This window comes from Physella acuta, unplaced genomic scaffold, assembly GCF_028476545.2.
Source record: "Physella acuta isolate Inbredline_101_S28 unplaced genomic scaffold, ASM2847654v3 ptg000164l, whole genome shotgun sequence".
In the NCBI taxonomy this organism is placed as follows: Eukaryota; Metazoa; Mollusca; class Gastropoda; family Physidae; genus Physella; species Physella acuta.
Window position 1 is genome coordinate 403,055 of NW_026731683.1, and position 21,334 is coordinate 424,388.

A 21,334-nucleotide genomic window follows, 5' to 3' on the forward strand; every position below is an offset into this window, starting at 1 on the left:
AACAGCTTGTAAAATTTAAAAAATTAAAATTTGTGATTGAACAAATTATGTTTACATTGTACATCTTTAATGCTTTTAAACATTCAATAAAATTTATCTAACAAGGCTTGTATTAGAGTAGATAAAATTAAACTACTTTTAATAATACTACATTTAAATTTAAAAAAAAAACTAGATTATGAAAATTCTGTAAAAACTCTATAAAGTTAATAAGATCTACAACAAAAATATGACATAAGGCTTTTATCACAACAAAATAATTCAATATAAAAAAATAAAACTTTTATTTGATTAGTCTTTCTGACAAAAGGTTGCGATACCATGTCAGATATAAACACACAAGTAATATTAAAATAGGCCCTTTGGATTTGAGCTAGTTTTGGAATGGAGCTTACATGTTAATTTTTAAATAATAGACTACCATATAGATAAGGTGTTGCCTAAGATTTTCAACTTCATTATTGTTTATGATGACTTAAAACAGGTAAAAACTACGTATGTTTACCTCAAAGTTGATAAAAAATTTAATTATCAACATCAATCGGTAGCCTAGAAAATCCTTTATTAAAAACACTTTTTTGTTAAATGGCTACATTTCTATAACTGTTATGAAAAGTTAACTTTTAAGGAGAGTTGTTGGGACTCAATTGACTGTACAGTACAAATGTGTCGCTTACTTGAGTTCTTCCCATTCAAATACATGGTAGCCTAAATGGGCAGGCTTAGTTTGCTTTTGTCTCAATAAAGTTATTATTTTCATGAAATTTTCTTTAGAGTCTAGCATTTAATTAAATATTTTGCAAGCAAAGTTTAAACAGTTCATACAAGTTTATATATAATGAGACAATATTTCTTTTTTTTATCTTCTGCTTCCTTATACTCATAGAAGAATATACTGCAGATTATAATGTAAACATTAAACTTACATTGTTATAATCTAATCCGTATTGTTTTAGAAGTTGCTTGATGAAACAAATTACAATATATAGTTTTAAAATGATAGCTCAACTTTATAAATAAACAAAAAGGTGGATTTGTCTTTTCTGGCAGTCATCATTACCAAGGCAGCAGCTTAAAAAATAGGTCAAGCAAGAATCTAATTTTAGATAATTGTTTAATTTTTAATTAGAATAAGAATACAAGTATTGGTATTAATTCAATAAAAAACAAAAGAATAATTTTTAAATTGTAATCACTTTTGTCATACATAAACAAATACAGTTCATATGAAAAAAGTTTTAATATTGAGTCTGGGATAATTTATTTTAGAGCAACTGTTTACATTGCTGATATACAATGTAACTGTTATAGAACAACTATAACAGTGACTGTAACATGCTGTTACACAAGGAGGGTTACAGCGCAAATGCTGCAGTAAAAGCAACCAGTGGTGATGCTGTAGGCACACCGGGGAATGGGCCACTGGATCCAGCAATGTCAACATGAGAATATGGCAGAGGGGTAGAAGAGTCCTTGCCATGCTGAAAAATAAAAATAAGATACTTAATTTTTTCCCATCTTTCTTCAAAATATGAAACAATTGAAAATGTATATCAAATAAAACTTATGAATTATATTTTAGTTAAATTGCTGTCTGATTATATAAAAAGAAAATAGTTAAGGGTTCTAAAATCACTGATTTTAAATTCTATTAAACGATGAAAACTGTTTTTAATATAATATAATGAAATATTTTAAAGTATTGATGTTTAAAAAAGTATTTATCATAACTATATTCACGCTACACAGACTACAGACCTTATCTAATCCAGAAGCCATGATTAAAAAGGCTGCAGGTGTCTGGTGCCCACGATTGGTCATGGTAGATGGCTGGTTATTTGACTGTAGTAGATCTTCATACTCTGATTTGCCTTTGTGGAAATCATAGTCCTAGCATTCATAGAGAATATAAATTAGAATTAGAATGTAATATAGTCCTAGCATTCACAGAGAATATAAATTAGAATTAGAATGTAATAAACATTTTTTAATTCTTTAAAATAAATATGATAAAGAACACAGAAATAATTTGTTTAACTGCTTACCTCACGCCTGATATTTGATATTTCAAAGGGGTCTCCATATGCCTCACCAATTGTCTGAATTCTTTGAGCATTACCAATATTTCTGGCTGGTCCATTATCCATGATAATCTACCCAAAAGAATAGTTTAAAGTAATTCACATAGGCATATATATATATGAAAACAAGTTTACAATTTGATAGTGCATGTTTCAATACTTTAAAATCTGTAACAAAAAAAATTTAATATTCTTGAAATTTGGAACAGCTAGACTGCTATTCCGTAAGTCAGTAGACCATTCCTGAGTCCACCCAGCTCTGATGTGTACTTAACTCACGTTAGAAAAAGTAAAGGCGGCTGGGTATAATGCTGACCACACTATCCCTTCATATGGCTTGGTTACAGAAACTATTTCACTCTACTTAACTTGCCCCATAGACCGGCAGGTTTGGAAGGGGAACTTCACTTTTTACTTTACTTACAGTGTAATCTGGTCCCATAGCCCTGATGGCATGTCCAGTCAATGTAGCCAGAGTAAAAAGTTGTGGGTTTACAGCTTGCAAGGCCTATAAACATAAAAAAGTGGGATAACTATATTACTAGATAACATGGGAAATCTGCCAGAACAAGGCCCTAGTAACATTTTGGTAGTAAATTTAAAAAATGTATTTTTGGTATTATTTAAATAAATCAGCTCTATTGTTTAGAAGATATTTAAACAATTGGCCTTACCCTCTCTTTCATTTGGCATAAAACATCAGCCATTACCATTCTCCCTTCAGCATCAGTGTTGCCAACTCTGACCCTCACTCCAGCACGTGAAGTTATGATTTCATCAGCGACATAGCTCTCTAAACATGGAAAGATATTTCATAGAATTCAAACTTGGTCAAGATATAATTTCTTTTGGGCTAAACAGGGACAAATTGTAATTTAAAAAATAACTTGAATAACATTTTCAACTTCAAAATAATTTTCAAAATTCTATCCCTGTCTATATAAACATTTGAATTTTAGCATCTATTGCAAGACTACTCCTACTTTAACTTTAAGAAAGGAGCAAGATAAACTTAATTTTAAAAGTAAGTTGATATTTATATACCTTTAATTGCTGCCTAACACTTTCCAAAGTATGATAGTCCACAACAATTTTTAAACTATTGATGCCCACAAATTATGTTTAATTTTCATAATTAAACAGGAAAGAATTTGTTAAAACTATTTTAAAAAACTGAAGTATATAAACACATAATAATAACATTCATTTAATTACCTACTCAGCAACTGTCAAAACAAATTTTATAAAGTATAAAAATTTATTCTAATGCTAAAATCAAACTTTCATAACAAAATGTAAGCAATGGATTTTTAGAGTTAAGGCTTAAATTCAGTGGATCAGAACATCTAAAAACTTCTCAGCAGAACATTCAAAGTTTTGACCACATGATTTGGAATTCCAATACTTAGATCTAAATCTTTTAAATTCATTTAAAACTTAGCTGTAAACATCTAGATTATAGGTATAAAATTTAAATAAAATAAGGTATTTAAATTGGCAGCATGTTATTACTAATGTTGCTCTTTTAAAAAAAATAAGCACCAACTTTTTAGTAAATAACAAACAGAGCAGCAGTGAAACTAATGTTGCTGATGTATAGCAGTCTAACATTAAAAAATCACCTTCTCCCACACTGTTCCTCACTACTGCCATAGCACCCACAACTCTGAGATTGGCTGGTTTTAGTATGGAGACAGTCTTTAAAATAAAATATTTTTCAAAAATTAACTTACATCTTGGACATGTCAATTTTCTATTTAAAAATAAATTAAATGCTTGCATCACCCTTGTTTTCCATTAAACTTCCTAAGCTAAATAATAAAACAAATAGTGCCAACATCAGTTACCTTGAGAATTCCAGCCACAGTAGCAGCTCCACACTTGTCTCTGTGCATGCCTGCCATTACACCCCCAGCCTTGATGTCAGCACCACCAGTGTCATAAGTGATGCCCTGATGCATTTTTAAATTTGGAAGGATTAGTTTTTTTTAAGCCAGTGGTTCAAATTGCAAATATTTGAACAATTTATCAAGTAGGCCTATTTATTCAAGTTGAAGATTTTTAATACATTTAAACAAAATCGTTTTTCAAATGTGGTCTTTTAAAATTTGCAATACAAAGTGCTAATGGGAACATAAATTTCAATAGTTGACAAAGAAATGAGAGCATGATTACCTTGCCAACAAGAAATAGAGTCTTTGTAATTTCACCACTTCCTTTGTATTCAAGAAAAATAACTCTTGCTCTGTGCCTCTCAACAGCTAAAAGAAATAATTAAAAAATTGAAATAATTAAAGACTGTTTTTTTTTTGTTTTTTAAATCTGTTCTTTAGAAAGTACCAATTACAAAATAATTTAACCATGCAGGTACTTCTACCAGTTAACAAAAAAAAATTACTTACTGTGTGCAGCCCTATTAACAGCAGCTAAAAGAGGATATTCCTTTTTCAATGTATCCACATCACTCACAACCTCTATCTGTGAGAATATTTTGTTTCAAAACTTGTCACAAAACAAATCATATATTTTTATAAAACACGTATAAGAATATGCATGGAACAACACATTTTTTAAAATGAAAACCAAATACTTACAGTCACATCACTGCCATTGAATGACTCCCTCACATATTCTTCAACCTTTGGTGCTGCCATTCTCTCAGGATCTGTTCCACCAATATCTCTTGCTACTAGTCTAAATAAATTATAAATGAGCACAGCTTTTCATTTAACATCGTGTTTGTACATTTATTTTATCTTTTTAAAACTCTTTAGCACTAGTCGGTACCTACTAGTTTTGAAAAAGCTGACTTAAAGTAATAATGATTCAGGCATTCATTAAAGACTGTAGTATTATTTTCAGTAAGAGTTCTTCTAATTAACAGTAAAAACACACCTTCCTTCTTCTAAAGCTTTACTAATGGCGATTGTTTTTGTGACCCGATCCAAGTTGTTGCACCAGACACCTAGGACTTCCACTCGCTGATTTACACCAGCCTCACGAAGCTCCAGAGGCTGAAAAATAATCAATACTCAATACACAGTGTTACAGTTAATGTCTGTCTCATAAAAACTTTATATGGTGGTAATATTTAACAATTATAAATTATTTTGGGTTAAAACGTAAGTTCAAGCCTGGTACAACACTTTATAAAAAAGTAGTGTTTAACAATTAGATAATGTATATGACAAAAATATATATAACACTTGTAGTACAGCACTTATGTTTACTACTACTTAAGAGATTAAATCAGGAGGAACATCTAACCACATATAAAGTTTGCAGGCTAGCTAGCAGCGTCACAAGTCCTGCGTGCTCAAAAGAATCATCCACTGGACGAACAAGTAAAGGCTTCTTGCAGCCTGCAGACAGTGCTCTGTGTTAAAAGTTCAGAGTTATGATGTTCGTAAGTACATTATAAAAAAACAAACACATACAAATCAAATTACATTTACTTTACTCTTGTGTAACAGATAATGGTAAAAGTGTGCTCTGGTGTACAAGCAGTTTATAAAAAAAAAAAGACTGGAGAAAGAAGATCACCTTTTAATGCCTGCTGAAGCTGCATCTGCAAATCTTCTAACATCATCTTGGTCACGATCAAGCGGTCCGGTGGCAGAAAATATCTAAACATAAAAATAGTTACATAAAATTACTTTAAAAAAAAATCTACTTCTAGACAACAATTCCAATAACCTTGACATATATATATATATATCCTTTTTTTTTAAATTTGCAAGGGTGGCGCCCGCGAGGGTGCGATTCTTATCTATACATGGTATATTAAAAAAAATGAAAGTCAGATGCGGTTCCACACCTTTCTTCTGAGTGCTATAAAACTTTAAGGAGTTGATGAGAATACTCCCGGGAAGATTTTTATTAACAAAATAAATAAAATTTGATATGAGTGGCGCCTGGGAGGGTGCGATTTTTATCAATACATAATTTCGCGCCAAGAGTTCCAAAGCGGCTATGTTAGCATTTGGCATCCGTTAATCATGCGTCCTGCATAGTGGGTAAGGGGTATTACTATATTCAGCATTAAAACTTCTACAGGTGCAACTGCTGGCGCCCAGTAAATTGCATGACCTGAAGCGCCCTGGGTTTCCCTGTGAGCACTATGGCGCGTCTGCGGTAGTGTAAATCGGGGGCTTAAAACAAGGTCACCCGTCTAAGAACATAGGATTTGTAATGCATACAAGAAACCCTTCTTAAATATCTCGCCAGAATTTCTTCGAGTACGCTAGTATGTATTATGCTAGAGTTATCTCTCATTATTGTCATCTATAGACCAACCAATCTCTTAAGCCATTCTAACTTAATTGAAATTAAACTGTCTTAAAGATGCAAAGAAAGCATTAGTATTAAAACTTTTCATTTAAAAAATCAAGGAATACCAGTCTTCCAGAAGGGACTGCATTTGTCTGGATCAATATAGGTTGCTTATCAAAACCTTTATCAATCTGAAAAACAGAAAAGAAACTTAAATAAATAATTTTTAATTCACGTAAGAGAAGCCAATAATTTGAACAATTAAGGACAAAATAGTGCTTTACATCATTTAAATTGGGTTTAGAATAAACTATGTAATCATAGGGCCCATTAAATATCTCACATAATTATTTTAAACATATATTAAACCATACCCATATATTTGTAATAATAGTATTTGCATGGGTATGGTTAATCAACAAAAATATCAACATACTTGTGAAAAGTCCTCCAATGGAGACTTGAGTGGCTCAAGTCCATCTTTTAACTTGGACAATTTGTCAGTGACAACAATGACAATATCAAACTTGGCATCTCGTACATCTGAAGTAGGTACAAGTTCTGGTATTCTAAAAAAAACACAACAATGCAATAGAGTTGAATAATAGAGATGCTTATTCAGCTGTTTCTTTCAGGTTTTATTTTTCAATTTTCAGTGCATTTAGTTTAAAAAGCCTATTATATAGAATTATAGGCTTAGGTAATTATAATAATAATATCTATATATATATATAATTCTCTTCTGGGAGACGTTAGAAAACAAGCTGTAAGCGCGCCAAGCAGTCCCCTCTTTTCCTCTCTAGGCATATCGCAACCACCCCCACTCCCACATGGTCTGGTGAGCTGTAGTTCACGCTAAATGTTTACATCGTAGAGCCGGGTTTAGTGACGGTTATTAGGGGCAGATAATTTAGTTTAAAACTATTTTATACTTAGGGGAAGTGACTAAGAGGTGGCTGCAGGGGTTGGGGGAAAGGAGGGTTTTAGTGTTTTAAAGCAAATATTTTCAGTGGCAGCATTGGTACTATCGAATTCACTAATTATTAATTACTGAAAAATAGAAAATAAAACAACTAAATAGCGGCGTATGATACGTCGCGGGTCAGCTCGTTATAATGGTTTTTAAAGGCATAAATAAATATACTTAATATACTACTAGGTACTTAATGACTTAACAAGTTAATAGTAATAACTAATAGTAGTAATAGTAATATTTAATATATAGATAGGCTGATAGGGCATAGGCCTACTGTAGCCTATAGCAGCGACTATAGCCTAATCATGGCCTAATGAAATGGCTAATGCCTAATCCTTAATAAATAGGCCTACTAAATATTAAATTAAATAAATTAAACAGGCCTACTAATAACTTAATACTTTTAAAATTATTGACTTAAAATTAGTAATAATAGATCTAGCAGCAGCATTCTAGCTAGATTCTAGTTCTAGTCTAGAATAGTCTACTAGATCTAGTAAGTAGGCCTAAGTACTAAGTTAGTAGTAAGTAGTAGTCTAGTAGTAGTACTTACACCATTTTTCTAGGTTTCTAAGCATGCAACTTTATTCAGTAGTTGCAATCATTTAGGAATTAACTTTAACACTCTCTTACAAACTGCCAAAAGCCGCTAGAATCTACTATTTATGTAAATCTGCAACTGAAGTTAAATTTTCTTGAAAATCAAAATGCTTACGTTTGATTTTTTAACGCTAGACAAAAATCACATGATATTGCCTATCACATGACATTCACTTCTATATTTAGGTAGTGAAAGTTAAACCCAGCGGTTCTAAAATTGTATGTTGCATTAATTACTAATGTAACTATTACGTAGGTAGAAGTAGAAGTCTAGATCTATAAATTACATAAATTAGGCATAGATTCTGTATAGAAATTACTATTTAAATTAGATGGGATATAGGGGGTCATCCATAAATGACATCACACTTGTAGGGGGAGGGGGGTCCGTAATTTTGTGACGGTGTGTGATGAGGGGGGGGGGGGGGGGGGTTAGATGGTGCGACGTCACACTTTTGCATTATAAAATAGCAATGTTAGAAAACGAATTTTAGACGTTATTTCGCGTTTTAGAAAACTGTTTTAATAAATTGTAAGAGAAATTGATTAAAATACTCTCTTTTGACAGTTCAGACAAGATTTTAGAAAAAATATCGATGTTTAAACAAAAATTCAACTGAACTGCAATTTTTTTTTGGGGGTGGGGGGAGGTTGTAGGCTGAGGTGTGATGTCACTTTTAGGGGGGGGGGGCTGGCTTTTTGTGACGAGGGGGAGGTAAAAATCGCCAAAAAAAGCGTGACCCCTAATCTGCCTCAACCTACTCTTCAACAGATTAATTTTTTTCTCACTGAACTTTAAGCCGAAAGCATGTCCTTTATTCATGATAGTTTCTTCGCTCATAGCTATATTTGTTTATAGCTGTTAGGTTTCGTACTGAAAGGTAAAAAAATATTCCACAGGCTAATTTGAAAAACTTACCTATGCCTTTCATTGCTGGAATAGGCCGGTTTATTTACGTTTTTAAATATATCTATTTAAATTTAATATCAACATAAATTTAAAAAATAATAATAATAAAATAGCTTGCCCCTTTTTTGTGCTGTTATACTTGATCATTTCATATGTAATATCTACCCTTTCATGTCTATTCACACATTTGGATTTCAATGAAGGCTCGATGCTTTCTGTAAAACATAACATGCTTATTTTATTGAATCTACATTGTTAAAACGATATTCTTACCAATATAATTGTAGCCCTCATTTCAATATATTAGAATACATATTTCTAAGAATTCTAAGTTAACAATGGAGGAAATAGTTTTTAAAGTATTTAGCATTAGTATTTTTTATTATTATTATTACTTTTTTTGGTTGTTCCTAGAGAACTTGACATTCAAGTCCTCCTTCTTCTTCTTCGTTCTTAATTTTAGTATTGGAAGAACAAACTACAAGGCAGCAGTTGTTTGATCTAGGTGTTCTCTCTCCAAAAAGAGAGGTTGTCCCCAGCTAACGAGCCTCATCTGCACGAGGTTTCGAAATAGGGACTTTTCGCTTTAGCAACTATGAGCTTTACCGACTCGACCACGCCGACCCCTTATTATTATTGTTTTTTTCCCCGTTTTTTTGTGTTCTTTTCTCTTCATTTTACAACTTTTTAATTATAGAATCATCACTTGTACAGACACACAGCAGACACTTCAGCGATACAGCAGCTGGTCTCAATCAGAGTTTCTTCCAGACATCTCTTTGGGGGGGGGGGGGGGGGGGGGGAGGGGGCAGCCCCCCCCCCCCCCCGAAAAAAGTCTACCCCCCCCGCACGAAATGGAATTTATATAGAAAATATATACTTTTAACAGTGTCTGCGTGTCTGCCCCCCCCCCCTCCCCCCGGAAATGCTAGTCCGCCCCCCACCACCGAAAAAATTCAAGTGCCCCCACCCCGGAGAAAAAAGTCTGGAAGAAACCCTGGTCTCAATCTATGGTTTGTTTACCTCTAGTGATTAATGACGGACTGGTTTCGGAGCAAGCGATATCAGCTGTATTGGTATAAATCAACTAAAGAAATAGAGATAGTGAAGGAGAGAAAGGTGGGAGGGGGAAGAGATGGAAGGGAAGATATCTTGAAAGCCATTTAGCCACTTAATATCAAAATAACGCCAGATGATTACCTCCATTGTTTGTGTTTATTATAACATTATGATGTGAGTAGAAGGGTGTCCGGTGTGGTATAGATTCCAGAGGCGTAGCGACCCTTCCCGGCGCCCAGGGACAAACTTTCAATTTGGCGCCTCGCCCTGGAGCAGCCTTTCAATTTTCAATTTGCACCCCCCCCCCCCTCAAAATTTCTATTTGCTCCCCCTCTCATATATTTTTTATATTTATAATGCAGCTAAAATGAGATTTTAATTTGTTTTTACAACCCACTTTGGCGCCCACTAATGTAGGCGCATGGGGACATATGTATCCCCCCCGCCACCCCACCTCGCTACGCCTCTGATAGATTCCAAGTATTGCTGGGAGCAATGTTAAAGAGGTGCGCAAGAAAGACGATATAGGAACCACTCATTTGTAAAACGGGTATTTTACCGATGTTTACAACAGAAATCGGATTTCTAAGAAATGTTTTTTTTTCAGCTCATTTGCATTTCATGTTGACTACCATGTAAACAGATACGATCGACTTGTTGCACGGGTTTAATGTGGACATGCCCGCAGCATTAATAGTGTACGTTGTCTCATATTAATACATACGAATTGAACCTGCAATGATATGGTTTTTACTTTCTAAACCAAATGAACGTTCATGTCTGCTTTTTTCGATAAGTCACACTCTATATGTATGAGAGTCTCCATTACAACGATATATATATATATATATATATATATATATATATATATATATATATATATATATATATATATATATATATATATATATATATATATATATATATATATATATATATATATATATATATAAACATAAACGACACAATGACTGTATCACAAAAGTAATGTATATTTAATATTATCAAAAGATGTTCTGCTTTTGTTTGAGACTTACCAGTTCCAGTAAAACACACAAAACAGGCAATGATGGTGACAATCTGAAAACGGAACTCCATTATCTTAGAGCTCGTTTTACGGTCGGTCGTATCAAGTGCAGTCTGCAAGTTGTGTGAGCCGCTGATTGTGGTCTCTGTCTGATTGGCTGAGTGTAAGACCATTTAACCAATAGCTATGTGGATTATACGAAAAACAATTACGGCTAATGAATGTAACTTGTATACATTTTACTATACTTATCAACATTCTATGGTTCTGACATCGGCAGACCTAAAGGACATTACAGATTGTAAACTATTGTAGGCTAGATAGGGCACATCTAGCTTGGAAAAGACTATGGGCCCGGCCTCTGAGAATATATCTCGGCCTCCTGAAATTGATAATTTTCAAGGATCAATGACGTAACGGTGTAACTATTCAGTTGGCACATTTTCTCTAATATATTGTACGAGCTGACCCGCGACGTAGCATGCGCCGCTATCTAGTTGTTTTATTTTCTGGTTATCAGCAATTAATAATTTGTGAATTCGACACTCTCCCTCCCTCCCCCCACCCTTCCGCCCAGTGAAAGCAGCTGTTTACAGACAGCAATGAAAAGATCAAGCAGAAATCTCCCCTTCGTTTCAAATTGTTTAATACTAAATTATCCGCCCCTAATAGCCGTCACTAATTCAACCCGGCTCCACGATTGTAAACATTCGTAGTGAACCAAAGCTCACAAGACTGGTGGGGGTGGGGGTGGTAGCGATATGCCCGGAGTGCGCGGAAGGAACGGCGTGCGTCTACATCTTGTCCCGCATGGTTCCTGTAACAACTCGTATATATACTCCTGTATGTTGGAGAATAATCAGTTGTTATTCACATCCACTTGTTGCACATGAACTCTTTACCACTCAACACTGTTGTTGTCCAAAATATTTTTAAAAAATCTGGCGCGCTTTAATCGTCCTTTGAAATTTACAAATTTCATACTGAATAGTTATTAAACGATTAGCATTGCGTAAACCAGTAAACCATAGAAAAGCATAATGTAACTTACTTTGCACTTAGCTACTGGGGCATAAATAAGATGCAATGGAGCCTTATGTAAACCAGTTAACCTGTGAACAAATACACCACACTGACCGTTATTCACAGCCACCTGTTACACATGAACTCTTTGCCCTTCAACATTGTTTTTGTCTATCTAGGTGGGATGGCAACTCGGGATATTGACATTATTGCTAATCCATTTTTAATTACTTAAATTTAAAAAAAAATAGAATAGAATCGGGTAGAAAAAAGAATTGCGCACCATGTGAACGCCAAACAAAATGTTTATAATAGTGCGGATTATTATTAGCATTTTATAAATTCAGATGCGTTTTTTGAGAAATCAGAAATAGCGTAAATTACTACTTCCGGTCAACGAAAATAACTCAAAATTAAACAGAAGGCAGAGAATTAGATCTTTTAATTCATTGTGAAATTTCATTTATCTATCTGAAATGGTACTCAAGGTGTAGGCTTTTGAAAAATTTAAAGTAGAATAAGTTCTACATGCGGTTAACGGAAATCGCTGGAAAGTTGATACAGAACTACTCATTTGATATAATACTTATATATGAAATTTCATCAACCTAGCTGTAACGGTACTCAAGTTATCGTGTTCACAGACACACACACACACACATACACACAGACATACGGACAAGATTGCAAAACTATGTTTTTTCGACTCAGGTGTAAAAACGTCAAGATTTGCAAAAATCTGTTGTTGTTTTTTTTGCACGATCACAATACTTTCTCAATACTTCGTGTACGAGAAATTAAAAAAAAGGAAAGTTCCATTTTAGAACCTGACGGTCAATGGGGAAAGGGAAGTAGATTTTACCTGTTGTTGTGACCTCGTGTGGTCAGAACTAAGCCCTGCCGCATTTATTTTTACTAATGTAAGTCAGGTACCCATTACAGCTGTGTGGACCCACTGTTTTGAACCTGAATTCGAACTCGAGACTTTCGGGTTTGCAGTTGTTTGCTCTACCATTCGATCACGCTGTATAAGGTGATTCCTAAAATTAGGTTAGGTTAGGTTAGGTTGGCCTGTCGCCCTTCCTGGGAAATAGGCCACTGACAAGAGCTTTCCAGGCGTCTCTGTCCTGGGCTAGTCTCTCCAACTGTCCCCAGGTGTATCCAATCTTCTTGGTGTCTTCTTCCAGTTCACGTCTCCAGGTCTTTCTTGGTCTGCCTCTCCTCCTCCTGCCTTGTGGATTCCATGTGAGGGCCTGTCTTGTTGTGCTGGGTACAGGCTTCCTGAGTGTGTGGCCAATCCATTTCCATTTTCTCTGGAGGATCTCTACTTCAACTGGCAGTTGATTTGTCCGTTGCCATAGAACATCATTTCCAATGGTTTTAGGCCAGCGAATGCACAAGATCTTTCTGATGCATGAGTTTATAAATGATTGTATTTTCTTCATATTTATAGCAGTTATTCACCACGTCTATGCTCCATAGAGTAAAACATGTTTTACTAGTGTGTTGAAGATCCGGATTTTTTTTCCAAGGGTTAAATCTCCAGAACCCCAAACATTTTTTAGTTGGTTGAAGACTGTTCTTGCCTTGCCCGTCCTTTTTTATGTCTGCTTCTGTCCCACCCTGCTTTTCAACAACACTTCCAAGGTAGGCGAATCTATCCACTTCTTCTAGGGCTTCTTCTGCCAATGTTATAGGGGTGCTGCTTGATGCATTGACTTGGAGAACTTTACCTTTCCCCCTATGGATATTCAGGCCCAGGCATGTAGAAAAATTTGCAACACTGTTGGTTTTTATCTTTCTAAAATTAAGACCACTGATATATTAATATGTAGGAGGCTATATCTAAGCTATTACATTTGTTATTAGGGACCTAAAGCAATATATATATATATATATATATATATATATATATATATATATATATATATATATATATATATATATATATATATATATATATATATACATTTATATATATATATATATATATATATATAAATGTATACACATTTTATATGTGTGTCTCTATCTATCAATCTCTCTCTCTTTGCATATATATATATATATATATATATATATATATATATATATATATATATATATGTAACTGGGGTAGGCCTAACTACCAGTTACAAATGATAACGAACGAGAAGCCGAGACACGGTGTTGGTCTGATGCAACCGATGACAGGTGGCTTATTGGGTCGGGCTGATAACAACCTCAAAGCCAAGGCGTGCTATTTTGGGAAACGGTATTCAGACGGCCTGTCAACTTTGATGGATAGGACGCAGATGTTATTTTACGGTCTGTACGTTTGAACTACGCAACTGGTGGTCGGAGATCGAGTACAAGTATCGATTACGGAGGAATACAAGTACGGGGACGAGTACGGATACAGGGCATAAATAGGAGGGCACGGCAGGACTCGCTATCTCTCTCTTCCGTCGTCGTCGCTTGCTTTAGATCAGTCAGTCTGGGTGACATACCCAAGTTGGTTATATCGTGTTAAGAAGGACAATAGACATGTGGATTCAGTTATATGAAGCCTAGTGAGGACTGTTAGGGGGTCAGTTGATTCAGACTATTATTGTGAAACATCTCTGTTGATTCATTGTGTTATATTGAAACATTTCTTGATTCATGTAATAAAAGGATCAATAGCGAACCTGCATCTTCGAGTCTTTCTACTGTAGTCGATGTTGTGTAGCATGAGTGGTTCAACTCGTTACAATTGGCGTTGTCGGGCAGGATAGACTCGGGAAAGGTCACATTGGGCGTTGCGAACAGGATAGATGCAACTAGCCTAGGTCACATTTGGCGTCGTCGAGCAGGATGAATTAAACTAGACTTGCCGATTTAGGCACCCATAGTCAACCTTGTGCATAACTGTGTTTTGTGTGTATGTGAATTCGGACATTCAGGAACTGTGAAAATCGAGGAAAATTTTTTCATATACACACGGTAAGAAAGAACTCTTTTGTTTTACTTACGGAATAAAATGTCTACTCTGGACGAGAAGCAGACCCATATAGTGGTCCTACCCAGAGAGTCCCACATTAACAAATTTTACGGGGACGGGGATCCCACTTTAACCAACAGGTTCAGTGAAGAGGTCAAAGCGGCCTGGGCCTCGAGAGGCATGTCACCAGAGGAAAGATTAAGACTGCTGATGGGCAGCATAGGAGAGACGGTTAGGGCAGAGGTCAAATGCCACGATAAAACCATCCAATCAGATCCAGATAAGGTGCTGGATCTGATTATGGAGACCTTTGGGGAGAGACGGTCTGGATCGCAACTGCTGGCAGGGTTCGTAGGCTTGAGGCAGAGATTGGCGGAGAGTGTGATGGAGTACTCACACCGGATGAACAGTGCCTTTGATTCGGTAAAGGTCAAAACACCGGACATTGATGTACGCCTACTGAGGGACCATTTCATTGAGGGGCTGGCAACCCCGAGCCTAAGAAGAGAGTTGAAAGAGGAGGTCCACAAAGAACCGCAGTTGACCTTCCTCCAGGTCAGGAACTCAGCGATCCGCAGGTCCGAGGATGAGGACCAATCGAACTGTTCGGTGTACAAAGTTTCTGTACCTGAACAGAGACAATCCCCACCCACAGGGGCCGACACGATGGAGACCATGATGGCTCAACTGTTGGCCCACATAGATAAGGTTGACCAACGTTTGGAGAGGTTAGAAAGCAGGTCAACAGCTGAGAATCGGGAAAAGAACGGTACAAAACAGGGACGGGTTGGACGGCCGCGTCCTGCCAAGCCATCACTCCAATGGACGGCAGACGGTCGACCAATTTGTTTGTCTTGTTCACAACCCGGACATATGGCACGGTACTGTCCGGTGAAACGATCGCCCTCTGTACGGCAGGTCAAGGCTACAGAGCGGCGAGGTAATGACTTGGTAAACAAAATGACAAAGAAACACAGTAAGGAGAAAAAGAAAGGTAAAACACAATCATCAGATAGTGGAAAAATGAACTGTGAAATGAACTTGAATGTTGAAAAGTTTCAAGTGAACAATTTGTTGGTAGAGAAAAATGATGAGAAGAAGAAAATTGGTAGACTTAATAAAGGAATTCAAAGTCTAACCAGGAAACTGGATAGGAAAAGTTCATGCAAATTAAAAGCACAGGAGAAATGTTCATCTTTAAAGTGTCTGTTATCGGAAGAAGTAAATAAAAATAGTAGACAAAAGAACAGTGTTGGCAAACTAGAAAAAGTATCAGATATTGAAAAAGAACTTCAAATTACAGCAAGGCTGGGATCCATCGAACAGCGATGGGCAGCAGAATTGGCACTCGTTGACCTAGAGAGAAAACATCGCCCGGGGCGGTCCAATGGCAATGCGGACGCCTTATCAAGGAATCCTTACGAGAGACCGGGTGATGAGGAAGAAACACTGACAGGAATATGTGAGGTCAGAGCGTCAACAGATATCCCTCATGGGGTACAAGTGATGCAAAACGGGCAGACCGGTGTGGAGCACATATCCACAGAGCCCGGACATATGGACAGTAGTGATTTTAATTTCCTTAATCACAAAAAGATAAGAGATGCCCAGAGAACGGACAGTGGCTTACAACCGCTATTGAAATACGTCCAGGAACAAAAATTCCCAGGAAGAAGGGAAAGAGAACAATTTGGTCGAGAAACAAAGAAAATACTGAGTCAGTGGGACCGTCTCAGTATAGAGGATGGTGTTCTCATGCGGAGAATTCATGACCAAATTGATGGCACAATACACCAGGTGGTGGTGCCGGGACAATTACGAGAAGAAGTGCTAAGGTTGGCACATGACAGGGCAGGACACCAGGGTCAGGACAGAACCCACAAAATATTACGACGGAGGTGTTACTGGCCCAATATGGAAATGGAGGTCAAACGCCATTGTGAGGCTTGTGTGAGGTGTCAGCATGCGAAAATGCCAGTTGTCAAAATGAGACAGCCATCAGGACACCTACTAGCGACAAAACCACTAGAGATTGTGGCTATGGATTTTACGTCGTTGGAGCAATCATCGGATGGGACGGAACATGTGTTGGTAATGACTGATGTATTCACCAAATGGACGGTGGCGGTGCCCACGCGAGATCAGACTGCCAAAACAGTGGCAAAGGTCTTAATAGAACATTGGTTCATCAAATATGGCATACCAAGACAATTACATTCTGACCAAGGAAGGGCTTTCGAGTCAGAAGTAATTAACCAACTGTGCAGCCACTACGGGATCAACAAATCTAGAACAACCACATTTAATCCGAAAGGAAACGGACAGTGTGAACGGTTCAACCGCAGCATGCATGATTTGCTGCGTACGCTAGAACCTGAACAGAAAAAACGTTGGCCTGATTTTCTCCCAGAGTTGGTATATCTATACAACTGCACACCACATGCCACAACCGGCTTTTCGCCATACATGTTGCTGTTCGGACGAGAGGCTCGACTCCCTCTTGATTTGTTCCTAGGAAAAAGGGAGAGTATGACTGGCTCATACACCGCACTGGAATATGTGAATGAACATATGAGAAGAATTAGAGAAATGTACAGGGTAGTACAGGAAAGACTAGAACATGAATCTCGGCGAAGGGAACCGCCGATACAGACGAAGGGCCCGCCACTCAAACTGAATGACAGGGTATTACTGCGTAGCCACCCGTTAGGCAGAAACAAAATCCACGATCTCTGGGGACAGGAGATATGGCAAGTCGTGGAGATGCCTAAAGCAGCAGGTGGCCCCTTTAAGATAAGACCCATCGATCACGCCAAACCGGATCGGTGGGCGAATATTGCTCAATTAAAGAAATATTGGAATAGGCAAGAAGAGCAGTTACACACAGAGAAACCCAAGACAATTAGGGAACCGGAAGTTATAACGGAAATTCACATACCCATTCCGGAACCATATCACCATCAACAGAACAACAGCGATACGCAAGGGGAGGATACCGGCAACAATGAGGATCCCGGTCCCTCCAGAAGCAGAGAGACAGTAGACCATCAGATAAGTGGTCCGCGGAGAAGTTTAAGGAACAGAAGGAATACGAAATTTTTTGTCAGCAACCATCAATTCTTTCATGGTCGCGCTGGTATGAAAACAGACTGTTCAAAGAGCTATAGAAGTGAACTGGTGAAGGCACCAAATGGAAAGGGTGGATGTGAATTCTAGAACTGTTTTGTGTCTCAGAAAGATGGTGTAGACACAGTTGATATGTGAAATAGGTAGAACTGTCAATCGTATACGAATGGAACGTCGTGGACAGTGAGTGGAACAATAGATTTTTTTTTTACGACTGTGCGATTGACTTTGGAGGAGTGCACCTGCCAGGCGTTGTTTGTGGTTGAAAACACACAAAAAAAGCAGGGGTGGATGTAACTGGGGTAGGCCTAACTACCAGTTACAAATGATAACGAACGAGAAGCCGAGACACGGTGTTGGTCTGATGCAACCGATGACAGGTGGCTTATTGGGTCGGGCTGATAACAACCTCAAAGCCAAGGCGTGCTATTTTGGGAAACGGTATTCAGACGGCCTGTCAACTTTGATGGATAGGACGCAGATGTTATTTTACGGTCTGTACGTTTGAACTACGCAACTGGTGGTCGGAGATCGAGTACAAGTATCGATTACGGAGGAATACAAGTACGGGGACGAGTACGGATACAGGGCATAAATAGGAGGGCACGGCAGGACTCGCTATCTCTCTCTTCCGTCGTCGTCGCTTGCTTTAGATCAGTCAGTCTGGGTGACATACCCAAGTTGGTTATATCGTGTTAAGAAGGACAATAGACATGTGGATTCAGTTATATGAAGCCTAGTGAGGACTGTTAGGGGGTCAGTTGATTCAGACTATTATTGTGAAACATCTCTGTTGATTCATTGTGTTATATTGAAACATTTCTTGATTCATGTAATAAAAGGATCAATAGCGAACCTGCATCTTCGAGTCTTTCTACTGTAGTCGATGTTGTGTAGCATGAGTGGTTCAACTCGTTACAATTGGCGTTGTCGGGCAGGATAGACTCGGGAAAGGTCACATTGGGCGTTGCGAACAGGATAGATGCAACTAGCCTAGGTCACATATATATATATGTAAAGAGAGAGAGAGATAGAGAGAGACACACATATAAAATGTGTATATATATATATATATATATATATATATATATATATATATATATATATATATATATATATATATATATATATATATATATATATATATATATATATATATATATATATATATATATACCCAAAAAGAAAAACAGCTAGTGCTTTCTACAAAGTATTTTATTGATTTTTACTACCCGAACCCCACTTTCAAACATACCACTGAAAGAGTTGTCCCCCTTATTGCTGACGATTTTAAAAGCTTTTATGACAATGTAGCAGTGCTTATGTACACATTTCGCTTCACTGAGCCCTAACTTGGCATAGGTTTTATTGACTTCTTAAAACGTTTAAAAACCCTAGTCCAACACGTAGACAACATACATAATTTTTGGACTCTTATCCGCTGAAATGCAAATCGATAAATAATTAGTTCACAATGCAACAGCTCTGTACATAAGGCGCATGGGGAAAAAACTCAATTGCGCAACTTGCTATTTTTTATGATACGTGCATATAAATTTGTGACACCTGTTTTATTAGAAAATATATTCAAATTGTACTTTGCACAGTACGTTTATTACTAGAAGGCTTGTCAAACATGACAAACCATGACAGGACCACTTGTCAGAAAGAGCTTATACAATGTTATAGGATGTTATAGTGTAGTTAACAATAAAGTTAACAATAAAGTTTAGAGTATTTTATTCAGTTTCATTTGTTGGGACTGTTTTCAAAGTTTCCTTTAGATTTGGAATCGATATTTAAATCTATATTTTGTGATTGTTTTCGTGAATGACAAATCTCCATAACGTATTCAGTCATTCATTTAAATAATGAAATCTAAGTGATTAAGCTATTACCCCAACTAAAGTATCCACTGATTTCAAATGAAATTTATCATAGGGGAAAATATAATGGTATTAAATTTTAACAGATCATCATATCCTTGTAGGTCAACATGCCAGTGCCGGTCAAAAGTTCAAGGTCAACATATCACTGTAGATTAACAGGTCACTGCATGTTATTATTAGATTAAGAAACCAAAAACACATATTCACATCCCTAAACTTAAGATATTTTATCTCGCATTTTTATATTATTTAAGTAATTAACAACATCTAAGGCAAATTATATGTAAATGCTTAACATTCAAATCTAAGCGCTTGCGATCTTTGTGTTGATTTAAAATGTAAATGTAGGTATAGTTTACTTTGGAACATGACGGTCCTTGGGGCAAGTAAAGTCGAGGTCACCTGCTTATGTGACCTAGTGATATGGAAGGATAATGTCGTCAGCAGTAGGTTCGGCCACAAAATGCAAATGTAGCAATATCATTGCACTATTAAGCTAGTGTTGAATCTACTTGAGGACAATCTAATCGAGCTATGCAGAGCTAAGTGTAAAATAAGGAAGAAATACAAAAAGCTGAAACGAGATATTTAAAAATGCAATCATTATTTCTTTCCTTCTTTACAATACAAACATTTCTTAAAAGAAATAAAATACGAGTTTTAAAACGGCATAAAACATTTAATGATCATGATTTTTTTCATGCGTTGTTTTCTTTTTTTTTTACAAAGGTTTAAAAATAGATTATATTCTTGACAGATCGTTAACAGCATGCATTAAAGTCTAGTCTCACTAACGTTGGTTGTTTTCTAATGGATACCACTACTAATGGATACCACTAATAATGGATACCACTACTAAAATGAATACCCCTACTACAATAAACAAGATACTACAATGGACATTTCAAACAAAATGGACACGTTAAATAAAATGGATACCCCTACTACGATAGCTTAGATATAAAGGGCAGTGTGGTCATGGTCAACTAAAGGTGTTCCGGGCTCTTTTATGCTAACAAGGATTACCAGTAGAATTAACACTAAAGCATCCGCTTAAAACCGGTATGGAAACACACGTGAAAAAACTTTTTGTAACATTGCCCTAAAGAGATGCTCGTCTCAAATTTGTCGACAGGGCACTTTTATATTTTACAAATCAAATTGCGTGTTGTAAGATGCATTGTTAGCCAACCAGTGGCGTAGCTAAGGGGTCGTACATAAATGACGTCACACTCGAAGGGGGAGGGGGAGTAGTATATTAGGTCACTTTTGGTTAGTATTTTTGGCGCAGGTGGGGATGTGGAGGAACAATGACATATAGCAAAATACTCGGGAGCAGGATGCGCGGGATGCGCAATGACATATAGCAAAATACTACGCCAACTGGCGCATCGGGATGTGGAGGGTGG

The 21,334-nt window shown here is 36.6% G+C and overlaps 1 protein-coding gene and 1 long non-coding RNA gene across 2 annotated transcripts; both read right to left on the reverse strand.

Annotated features, from left to right (window-relative positions):
* Positions 1–265: 265 nt before the first annotated feature.
* LOC131935977 (putative aminopeptidase W07G4.4) lies at positions 266–8,078 on the reverse strand. Its single transcript, XM_059292757.1, has 16 exons — positions 7,883–8,078; positions 6,790–6,922; positions 6,479–6,544; positions 5,625–5,707; positions 5,349–5,457; positions 4,977–5,095; positions 4,676–4,775; positions 4,484–4,559; positions 4,257–4,342; positions 3,929–4,033; positions 3,704–3,779; positions 2,756–2,874; positions 2,506–2,589; positions 2,046–2,153; positions 1,759–1,890; positions 266–1,481 (listed from the first exon to the last, which is right to left on the reverse strand). Exons 1-16 carry the CDS (start codon positions 7,885–7,887, stop codon positions 1,356–1,358), a joined length of 1,527 nt encoding a protein of 508 aa, XP_059148740.1. The 5' UTR covers positions 7,888–8,078; the 3' UTR covers positions 266–1,355.
* A 630-nt stretch (positions 8,079–8,708) lies between these two features.
* On the reverse strand, positions 8,709–12,086 carry LOC131935978 (uncharacterized). Its single transcript, XR_009386000.1, has 3 exons — positions 11,977–12,086; positions 10,936–11,109; positions 8,709–9,054 (listed from the first exon to the last, which is right to left on the reverse strand). It is a non-coding gene; the product is annotated as an uncharacterized LOC131935978 (long non-coding RNA).
* Between the last annotated feature and the right edge of the window lie 9,248 nt (positions 12,087–21,334).